Consider the following 11951-nt stretch of genomic DNA (forward strand, 5'->3'; position numbering starts at 1 on the left):
GTTTTTCACATTAATAGATTATATATGTACACTACAAAACAATCCCGTGTATAATGCAACCATTTTTTGAACATTTATATGTACATATACACACATAAAACATACACATATATACACACATGTATACATAAAACCGATATAATCCACCCATCAGTGGGATGAGAACCTCTCATACATATAACTGTTGTATTATTCATTAATTTGCCAAACGCACGCAAAGCTGGCAAGCAACTATATGTGAGACAAGCACAGCCTCAAGTCCTGCACGTATAACACGTATAATAAACTGAATAAATTAAAAAACAATAACAAAACAAACCAAAAATCAAAACAATTATGAAACAAAAAAAAGTTATTCATAAAATGGATAGAATGATCCATATAAATCAAATTAATAAAACAAATCAAATTAGCTCAAATGAAAATCAGACAATATTAAAAAAGTTATGAAATTAAGAGAGTAAACTAAATTGTTTCAAGCTAACTGTCATCCAATAACTAAAAGAACTGACTAAACCGAATTAATAAAATGAAGAAACTGAACAATATATGAACTGGGAAAAACTAACAATTTAATAAAATTATTAAAACAAATGAAACAATTAACATGAATAAAACAATAAAAAAATTATTGAATTAATAAGATAAATAATATGAATAATGTGGATAACACTAACCGCCATGTTTGAAAAATGCAAAAACAACCAAGTCCATTGCAGCCGCCAGAAAATTTGTCGTCTAAGTATTGAAATTGCCTTTAAATCGCATTCGCAAATAGTATTTGCTCCTAGGGGCAATTAGCACAGGCGAGTTGAGTCAAACGTCAAACTATTAAAATCGCCTGACGATCTTAGTTCGCATTTTTTTTGACCGGGTACTGACTCCATTCAGATATCCGAACCGGTTCCGGAATGAGTTTAACTGGGAATCAGTGAAATCGTTGCATCAACTAGTCAAGTTCAGATGGCGCTGTCGATGCTAAGTGGGAACATTTTTTTGGTAGCTCGCGCACATATAGTAAAATAATTGTGATGTGACGATAAAATCACTACGTCAAATTACACTATGCCAACGATACTTTTGCCTACCAATACATAACACAACAAGAGAAACGACCTGCCGAGCAATTATCTTCGATTTCCTATCAAATATATTACTTTTCACTGCAAAATTTTGCAAACCATGGGAGGAACACAAAATCACTTCCGAGAGATTCGGCAGTCACTAGAAACCTTTGGTTACGGCAAACGATTTGTTATCAAATCTTAATTCACAAAGTGAAGGGTACAAACGATTGCCTTACACTGCTTTCAACAAAAAAATTAACCAGCATACTCTCTAAAGAGAAAATGGCTTCTGTATGCTTGGTCTATAAGACAGCTTACTATTCTGTAGCAATTGTTATTTCAGCTAAACTATACCTTTAAGTTCAAACAAGTATTCGTACAATTTATTGTCAGAAAAGAACATTATTTTTTCGCACAGGGATACGGTCGCGTCATGATGCGGCCACATGGGTTTTACGCAAGGCCCCTTCCTTACAATTTATACCTGACTGGCATTGATGAGTATTTTGCAAATTCATGAACACCAATACACATGGCAAATGATGGCGTGATTTCTGTCATCGAGCTACACTCACATTACACAACTTGGAACGAATACAGCATTGTTGTTTGCGTATGGCATTCAGTGCCATTATAGAGCAAATATAAAGCCGATATAATGCTATCGCGATACTGTGGGTTTATTCGTTATACGATTCCACCTGAAAATTATATTCAGCATATTACATTTCATTCAAACATGTACATATTAGCACAGGCCGCAAAAGCAGCTACCGTGAAGTGCGAGGCAAGGTACCTTTGTTCGAGACTTACTAAAGGTAATTTTCATAAACCAGTATTCATATCGTGTGAGAACGAAATTCTGTTAGGAATATTCATTACAATGCATTCAAAGGGAGTTAATTACGGTTTCAAACATCGGTTATCGAAAAGGAAACGTAAGCGATGGTTGTAAAACCATTGCGAAAAATGATAGTAAATTGAAGGACTGGTGGTATCTAACGGGGAAAAACGATCGGAAATGGTGAGTGATGCTTAGCAATCATGTGAAAAAAATTCCCTCCCAGAGGCGAGATTCGAACTCGCAACCTTCGAGACTCCGGCCCAATGCACTAACCCTTATCCTGTCCCTGGGTATGGTGACATCCCAGAAAGAACATATGGTTATCCCACTGCACTGGCGACGGTGATCGTACCCTGCCTGCAAAGCGAGAATCATTATTAGTTTAATTCGAACGGGCGGATTCACTCCCGTCATACCTCTGTTCACCGGGCAAGGGACCAGAAATCGACAGTCTTCATTAGCTCTGTCACCCACCGAAGTACGATGGGTAATGAACTAAAAATTAGACATCAGACGATAACAAAAACCCGGGCCTTTGTATCTAGCGGGGAAATTTAATAGATCAAATGTGTTGGGGTGATCAGCTGCCGTTCTGTGTTGATTCTATATGTTCTTTCTGGGATGTCACCATACCCAGGGATAGCATAAGGGTTAGTGCATTGGGCCGGAGTCTCAAAGGTTGCGAGTTCGAATCTCGCCTCTGGGGGGATTTTTTTTTCATATTATTGCTAAGCTTCACTCACCATTTCCGATCGTTTTTCCCCGTTGGATACCGCCAGTCCTAAATAAGGTATTGGCACTTTAGTCAAAAGACCAAAAATTGAATTATTAGTAAATTGAAGCTTTCTAATAGCATAAGTAGTGCCAATATCACGCCTTCAAATTTGAAATTTGTGCGCCCGTTCTATATAATAGCGCTAGTAACGCAAAAACGGGCTGTCAATCTCTGAACTATAATAGCACAATATTTCGCCTTTTTTGGCATAATACTAGCATGTAACCCATCAGGGTAACAATTTAGCGCTGGGTGGAAATATACCCTTTTTTGCGTATACACTCCGTAGAGTGTATTGTTTACGTAAAATTATGCTCACCGCTGTTCACTACCGTTCACATTTAGTTGTAAATTTTTGTTCATTTTCGCGTTTGTGAACGGTTTTGTTCGTACAGATAGGTTAGATAATTTTTATTTTATGTTTGTGAATTAATAACATAGGGCTTAGGTAGGCTACCGATCTCCTCTTGCGAAAATTCGTGTGCACTGGTTATGCTGCTCATCGTTGACAGCTGTGCGAGAAGGCGGTTGGCAGTTTGTTACGGTTAAGTGCGGAAGGCGGCCATCGAGTTTTTGACCAGCAGAAAGTGACAAACCACGGCAGTGAACAGACGCCCAGAATAATCGATCCTTTTCCGGGACAGTTCTCCGCCACTAGTGCCAGTGAGGTAGAGTGCGCGCGTGCGACGGCAAGTTATACCGTCGAAAGTGCCGGCCCGTGGTTCAGGCACACGTAAGTACGGTGTTGATTCGCCATAAGGGGATAGCTAATCGCTAAGGAGTGCCCTCGCTTCCCCGGTTAAACGAGAAGGAGTCAAAACACCGACCGTTCTCACTGTGGAGGATCAGTCGAACGAGCCTAACTCTCCTCCCGAGTTAATCGCCAAGAAGAACGAGGCAGGGCGGACAAAGGTTCCCCCCTGGGAAGTGCACTGCGGTGACTTCCGGGATCGCTTGCGGCGAGCAAGTCGATTCGGCGATAATTTGCCAACGTCGCTAGGGAGGTTCCAACAAAGGAGCCAAGCTCACCTCCCTAGCTAAACGCCAAGGACCGCTGCCGGAGCAGCCAACGCCATTCCGGGAGAACTCGGCCGTTGTAGTCCCGGCCGGTCGGAAGAAACCGCCCGTCTTCCCGCCAACGGTAGCAGCAGATCGACGAGATCCAGCAGCGCACAGTACAGGAAGTGGAGGAATAAAAGTGGGTAAAATTATTAATTTATTTTGTTTGTTTATCTTTTGCTGTGAAACGAAAATTCGAAATTCTGTAGGCCGCCTTGAAAAGAAGGGTACGCCGGGCAAACAAGGACCCGAATAGTGGGCAAACCCCTACTTACAAGCATTATATCAGAATATAGGGCTACTGCTCTTTAAGACTGCCCTATATGCAGATATAAAGCAGATACTAGGCTACGTTATAATGCTTATTGGTTTCTAGGGTAGGTTCAATGACCCTTGTTCTATTTATGTCATAGAATTAGCTGGTGCGATTCCTAAGGTATAATCAAAAGAGTTGGAGGAGTTCTTTTATGTTTATGTGTTTTACCTTCACCAACAGGCCCCTTGGCCCCAATGGTGGTTGCTTAAACTAATTACATTTTCAAATTGACAACATTTTCGCTTTTATCGCATTCCGCGTCCGTGTTGAAGTCAAAGGCCGTCGCCACACTGTTAAAAATTCGTTGGAGTCCGGTAACAGCGCTCTGGCAACCATAGTTGGTTCTCCTGAACGGAACTCGCTGAAGGGAGTTATTACGTAGAGCTCGAACGCGGGCTTGAAGATCCAGACGTCCGAGGATTGTAGGGCAATCCACTCTGGCAGAGAGTAAGTCCGAGACGAACCGGGCTCGAGAGCAGTCCCTCCGAATGCTGAGTGTATCGAGGTGTATTAGCTGGCAACGGTTTTCATAGCTCGGCAGCTGAAATCTGTTTCGCCATGGGAGATGCCGAAGAGCGAAGCGTATGAACCTGCGTTGGACAGCCTCGGATTCCAAACAGCAGAACAATATTCTAACGTTGAGCGGACGAACGCGCAGTAAAGCGATTTAAGACAATATAAGTCCCTGAAGTTTTTCGCTATTCGGAAGATGAACCCAAGCTGTCGTGATACCTTATCCACGATGTATGACGTATGTGGTTTGAATGTTAGTGCCGAATCCATGATGACTCCGAGATCTTTGATGTGAGAGTGTCTTGGAATGCTCGAGCCGAAAAAATGGTAGTTAAACTGAGTGGGATGGCGTTTCCGCGTGAACGTAACGATTGAGCATTTGCTCGGGTTCAAAACCATTCTGTTTAGATCACACCACGTACTAAAGCTGTCCAGTTCCCTCTGAAGAAGCTCGGCATCGGTTTTATCCCGTATTTGTTGAAAAAAAATCATGTTGTCGGCGAAAGAAAGGCGGACTCCTTGTAATGTGATATTGACGTCATTAAAGTAGAGGAGGAATATTACTGGACCGAGATGGCTTCCTTGTGGTATGCCGGATGTAGCGAAGAATGGTGCAGATAGACAGTCCTTAATGCTGATTTGGAGTTGCCTTCCATCGAGGTAGGAACGAAACCAGCGCAGAAGTTGTCCATGAATGCCGAGTTTGTCCAGCTTCGCTATTGCGATATCATGGTTGATTTTGTCGAAGGCCGCAAATAGATCCATGTAAATAGCATCTGTTTGCAATCCGTCAGCGACTCCATCCATTACATATGTTGTGAACGAGAGCAGGCTTATCGTTGTCGATCGTTTAGGCATGAAACCGTGTTGGTTATCTGCTATGTAGTGTTTGCAGTGAAAGAAAATAGGATCTAACACAACCAACTCGAACAGTTTTGATACGGCACTTAAACACGAGATTCCCCGATAATTGTCGATGTTCGATTTGTTTTCTTTTTTATGAACTGGAAACATGTTCGCTGCTTTCCAGCAGGAAGGGAGTGTACCAGTAGTGAGTGATAGCTCGAAGACTCGCCGAAGTGGTTCAAGAAGCCCGCTGATGCACTTTTTGACAAAAATCGAGGGAACACCATCTGGATCCGGGGAACAAGATTCTTCCAGTTTGGCATTTGCTGCAAGAATGGCAGCATTATCGACACAAATTCGGTTGATGGTTCGTCCTAGAGAAGGAGTTAAACCACTTGTTGAGGTGGCAGGCGCTCGTTGGAAAAAAAACGCTTTTTCATATCGGACACACTGATAGTGAACTATACGTGTGTGGTAAGGGTTACCAAGCCATTAAGCATGTTATTTTGGGTGTATTTAGCATGTCGTGGTGTCAGGTCCCGCTCAGAAAATCCCTTAAGAGTTTGAGGTATCGCACCCAATGTCCTTATTCGTGAGACCCTGGCCAGGATCTTTCTTTAACGATCGTAAACATGCTAATGTGTGATCTGGGATATTTCTCGAGTTAATTACTTCGCAAAGGTGGAACCTTCATATCTTTGGTTTCTCGCATATACCAGCTATCGAACTCATGTTTATGCTCAATTGTTTCCGCATTCATCCTGAGTAAACATTGACGTTAGAAATAGGAATGCACGCATGATTTTCTCTGTCGCGAATCGATTAAAAATAATATTCTCTCCGCCTACAGGCCAAGAAAAAAAACAGAGTCGGTGTTCGTTCTTTTGTATGTAAAGAATAAGCTGAATAATGCAAATCTAATAGAGACGTTTTTTTTCAAATTTTATCGATAATACCAAGAATCGTAACTTATCAAGAGAAGATCTCGGCCATGATTGTGTTGTTTCATTAATTAGTGATTTCAGTGAGAAGAGAAAAACTGATTCCTGGTCCAAAGACAAAATATGAACTATTTCCTGGTGTCAAACTGTAACGAGATAGAATATCCCAGTCGGTATCACACTGACAGCATTGCTTACTGCGCCATCTCTCCGTCAACAGGAAAACTGCGGCTCACGGTAAAGTTTAACTTAACACGTAAGGCTCCACCTCACCCTCCTTTGCCTTTTCCACCCGATGAACCACCAAGAGAATAACTCCAACGAGGATCTAAACGATCACGTAGGGTAGACTTGCCAGACAGAGTGAGGGAGATGGGCAACTCTTTTGTGTTTCGGGAATCACGCCACTATACCAAAAAGGTATTTGTTCTCACTGTAAAAGAGATTGCTGAAGCCATCAGTTGGGGATAAGTGCGAAACGTGTGACCAAAAGATATTAGATTGAAAGTTGAAGAAAGTTCACACGAGAAGATTCGAAGCAAATGTATAATTAAAAAACTGAAGCGAATACTAGTTAGAAGACTAAGAAAGCAGCATATTTAGTGCACAGATGCTGTAGGTAGATCGTAAGTAGACGACAAAAGCCACCACGTGCTGTAGGTATAACCCAGTGATCTTTTCTAGGCCCTCTTGATCAAAAAGGTTGAAATAGTATGTTTAAAAACCCCTACCGATTGATCACTGCGCAACCCTAGTGATACAAATCAGGTAAAATTGTAATTGTCGCGAAATGAGACTTCTGTTAATGATAACCGTTGAACAGGTAGGCAACCCGCTCAACGTGGGTTTTTCTCTGGGAGCACCACCCAGCCAACTTCAGCCTGGGCAGATCGGAAAACCCGCCAGCCAGCCAATCACCGCCTAGCAGTAATTACGCGCCGATCCAACGTCTCCAAATTCACCATCCTGAGACGTTAAGACGGAACCTCGCCAGGTAGCATACCGCCGGGCGTATACGACGGAGAACAGTCCGACAAATTCTCGTGCTCATTGCCATCCCACGGGCACCCTCGTCGTCCAGGTAAATCGTCAACCGCTAGGCAGAACTGGGCGATATGTTGCACGCGCATGGTCGTGCGTGGAGTCACTAAGCGAGCAGTAAGTACGACCGAAATTGCATCGTCAGCGTGGGAAGAAAACGATCGTCATCGAACTGGATCTTATCAGGTCAGGTTTAGAAGCTAAGAGAGACAGGCCAAGATTGTACCTATATCTAAGCGTCCCGGGACTAGAAAACGCATCCATCGGAAAATAAAAATGTTATACCGCTCTATAGTGTCTCTCTCTATCTCCCTGAGGGTTTATGACCATCTCGATTAAAGTGCGCGGTTCGTTCGTTTTACTTTTTTATTGTTAGATTTTTACGCGAAAGATTTTCTCAATGAACTTATTCGGTTTGGCTATTGTTTTGGGGTCTCGTCGGTGGATTAGCTGAGTAAGAACGGTGTTTGAGCCACTTTAACATACCCGCCTTGTGGATAGAGTCTCTGGCCGGACTATCGTCATGCGTCGGCAGCCTTCCTAACGGAAGTGGCGCTTAAGTTGTCGACTGTTGTGTGCGCAAGTAATCCGTTACAAAACTGAAAACTATAATCACAAATTACCGGAAAATATCTTATTCAGATATTGACACGAATCGTCCAGTATGCATGCAAAAAATTCTAGAATTGTGATTTATCAAAACAAACATAAGACACTAGCAACACTGCGTACCACGACGAAAGTTATGAATGACCAAACTGTCGTGCGCAGCCCCCTGCTAGGCAGCCATTTTGTCCTAGCCAACATCTGCCTTTGTTCAAATCAAAACAACCCAATGCTATTGCACAGGCGACATGGGCCTAGATGCAGCTAGGCCCACATATGTTGACTACTGTCAAAGTCTGTATATCTCCATAGAGGATGACAGGAGTGACACCCTCCTGGTCGTGCGTAATTTGTTTATATTTGTCTAGATAAATGTGCTGGAGCAGCACTTGCTTGCAGGAGGGCGTCTTTCGCTTTGCAATCGCCGTTAACGTTTTTGGCATTGTCCTCCACAACCAGTATGAATATGGGATGTATTCTGATTGTGTCACATTTGCAATGGTCCATGATTTATGCAAAAGGCAGTATCGACTGGGGGCCAAAGCTCACATTACATACAAGGGCAAACAAACAAACCAAAAAAAAAAATGAACCACGCTTATTCGTCACTGAATAAATATAGGATGGATAAATGGATTTCGACATTGGCCCCAATTCCAATGTGCCAAACAGTAGGCCATGATAATTGCGATGCGTCCTGTGTTTGTCATTCATAACCACCGGACAATCACATGAGTACAATGATAATAATTACAAAACACACTTCTTTCTCTTCTGCACAGGCTACTCGGCTGCCGCTCTGCTGGCAATTATCTTTGCAATACCCTTCGGCATGCGAATGCTGATCCATCGGGACTCGGGCCGATGGCGAAACTTTGGTCAAGCATTCTACTCGGCCCACCTCGAGCTGTTCCTCGGCAACGGTTGCCTAGGTACGTGTGTGTGTCTGTGTGTTGTTTACTTAACAACTGCAGCGTTCGGTTTGACCATTCTATTCGTCTACTTACTTGACAGGTGTCGGAGTGATAATGCTGCTGGTGCTAACAATCGAGCGGTATGTGTCCGTGTGTCACCCGGGCCACATCCGGCGAATGTGTCCGCCGCGGATCACCGTCTGGCTGATAGCGGTGCTCACGTTCCTTATCTATCTGCCGTCGGTACTGCGCGGCGAGATCGTTAAATGTGTCTTACAATCCGATGGAACAATAATGTATCATAAGCGCGATAATATGAAGTTTTTAGATTCGTTATTTTATTCGGTAAGTGCTTCTTTTCCGGCGGGGTGTAACGGATCTTGAATATCGAATTTGTTACAGATTTACAAGGTGATATTGGAGATTGTCTTCAAGTTGGCCCCGACGGTGCTAATTGCCGGCTTTAACCTAAGGATAATGATCGTGTATCGCCGTACCTGTGATAAGCGTCGCCGCATGACGCTGTCCCGGATCAACACTAAGGACGAAGATCCGCGGAAGTATGCCGAGGAGCGTCGGCTGATGATGCTATTAGGTGAGAGATGCTTATCCGGACCGCTAGCACCAGCTAACCGACTGTCGTATTTCATTCTATCCGTACAGGTAGCACCTCACTTCTTTTCCTGATCTGTGTCTCCCCGATGGCGATTCTGCACGTGACACTTTCGTCCGAACATTTGTCCAGCTATTCCTTCCAGGTGTGAGCAACAACTTTGGCGGCGATCGTTAGTTTTTGACCCGGCTCTTTCTAATTTTAGCTATTCCGAGCCCTGGCGAATCTACTGGAACTGATAAACTATTCGCTCACCTTCTACATCTACTGTCTGTTCAGTGAAGACTTCCGGAATACTCTGTTCCGAACGATACGATGGCCGTGGTTTGAAAAACCGCTCTACAATCGGGGAACGGAGGTAAGGTTTGGGTAACAATAGAAAGCCAAGAAACAACGAGAAGCGCAAAACAAGTTTTCTATTAAATTAGTTATGGAATTTGTGTTTTGATTTCGTCTCATCAGAATCCAACATTGACTTAGTGACAGGACTAAGCTAGCACCGAATTATGTTTTCGTAGAAAAACTCTAGAAAGAGAACTGCGGAGACTCCATTTTGGATCGATTGGATTCGCGTTTAGCTGTCGAAAAACGAATCCAATCGAACATTGCCTATCGTTATAACATTGGACGTGTTACCATACAATGCCGGGGCATACGTTGCCAAAAATGCTGTTTTACTCTCCGCAGTTCTCTTACTAGAGTTTTTCTAAGTTTTCGTTTTGTTAATATTTTTTGTGTCTATCTTCCTCGTTTACTTTTCCGTTGTCATGTTTTTTTTCAATTGCCTACCTTTCATTCTTTCATATTTTTCTTTTTTTCAGCTTCTATTTTTGTTTTTTAATCTCTTCGTTTTTTTTTTTGAAAAAAAAAACCATTTTCGTTTTATTTCTTCTTGGAGTCATTGATTTCTAGCAAAAATTTCTCACTTTCTCCATATCTCATTCGCCAGTTCCCCCTGAAGCACCACTCGACCGCCACCATGCTGAATGGGCACACGACCGGTAAGCGACGGATCGCCAACGGTACCTCCGGCAACGGGTCACTCCTGCATGCAACCTCCAACAACAATAGTCCGCATCAGTCACCCGGTCATACCCAGCAGCATCAGCATCAGTACCTGCTGGCGGTTACTCCGACCACTGCATCGACCACACCGCAGCACCTGACGCAGGTGACGCAAATCACGATGACGGCAACGACGCCGACCACTTCCGGATTCTGTACCGCTAACGGGCGCTCGAGCAGTATCTGATATTACGCCACCAATGCCGGTGGCGACGGCTGTTCCTCGATTGTCAGCCGCAGTAGAAGCGGCAGCCTGTCCAGCATTGGTGGGTATGGGAATGATCTTAGTCGCCCGGTGAATGTGTGATTCTATCCGAGCAGGCCGTACAATATTTAGTCGTACAAATAAAGCAACGAAGCACGTGGCTTCAGAAGGAAACTGGAAACGATAAAACAAATTCGACTAACGCGCTCGGGTTGAAGAGGGGGAAAAACAAAAAGATTAACGATATGTAAATAGTTGTCTCGTACTTGGTGCGAAATCGATACTGGCTGAGAGACAAAACGAATGACCTGCTCGTGTTAGCTATACGATGATTTATATGATTAGCAGTTTGAGGGTTGCAGAGAGAGAGAGAAAAAACAGAGAAGAAAAGTTTTATCTTCTACGTATACATATATTTATATACATTCATGCCTAAAGAAGCAACGCGGATATCGGCGGACAAGTCTCGAAGCTAAGCGTATTTAATGTGCCATTTCCTATAATTTCGTCGCATATGAAAACAAAAACAAAACCTAGATCTAGTCAGAAATCTGATCGATAATGGAGTGAGTAGAAGGTCGTTTAAAGCTTGTGAAACGGTCCAGAATCAAATTCTGAACTGAAGCTGATTTGAGTAAAACTTGATGAAACTGAAAAAGTGAACAGCAACCTGTAAATATTTTGAGCTCCATCTCCATTAACGGACTACTACGATGTAATTACTAGTGTTAGAATATACAAGTAATAAAAAGAAACTCGCAGATTCGTCACTAACTGGTGGTCTTTCGATTCGTCACAAATAAAATGTTGATCGAAATAAAATCATGGCCCGATGTGTGTTTTCAATTGCGAAATGTTCTGAATTGAGTAAGATAAGGTACGACAGGAAGTAACTGTTTGCTGCTCATGGTACACCTATCTTTCTGTAGTTGGATGTCCCGGGTGATTGCGATTCCCCCATAAAACTGTTCAACAGATGTCCATCGTTGGACTCTTGTTGAACGATTTTGAAGCATTTTTTTTTTGGCTTCTCAGGTCGCTTCTATGCTATACGCCCAAAAGTTGACGATGCTGGTTTTTCATACCGTGTAGATTGCTTTTGTACTTCTTCAAAAGTATTGAAATTGCCTTTAAATCACATCTGCA

General features: G+C 42.9%; 1 protein-coding gene across 2 annotated transcripts in view; it reads left to right on the forward strand.

Annotated features, from left to right (window-relative positions):
* LOC131691537 (probable G-protein coupled receptor B0563.6) overlaps positions 1-11630 on the forward strand; it is a 136604-nt gene extending 124974 nt beyond the window's left edge. For both annotated transcript variants that reach the window (XM_058978049.1, XM_058978043.1), the window contains exons 4-9: positions 8791-8940; positions 9023-9267; positions 9325-9517; positions 9586-9680; positions 9741-9893; positions 10485-11630. In XM_058978049.1, coding sequence (XP_058834032.1) covers positions 8791-8940; positions 9023-9267; positions 9325-9517; positions 9586-9680; positions 9741-9893; positions 10485-10787 — 1139 coding nt within the window. In that variant the 3' untranslated portion in view covers positions 10788-11630. The remainder of the gene's footprint in view (positions 1-8790; positions 8941-9022; positions 9268-9324; positions 9518-9585; positions 9681-9740; positions 9894-10484) is intronic.
* The last annotated feature ends 321 nt before the right edge of the window (positions 11631-11951 follow it).

The sequence above is a fragment of the Topomyia yanbarensis genome, chromosome 1 (genome assembly GCF_030247195.1).
Source record: "Topomyia yanbarensis strain Yona2022 chromosome 1, ASM3024719v1, whole genome shotgun sequence".
Classification (NCBI taxonomy): Eukaryota; Metazoa; Arthropoda; class Insecta; order Diptera; family Culicidae; genus Topomyia; species Topomyia yanbarensis.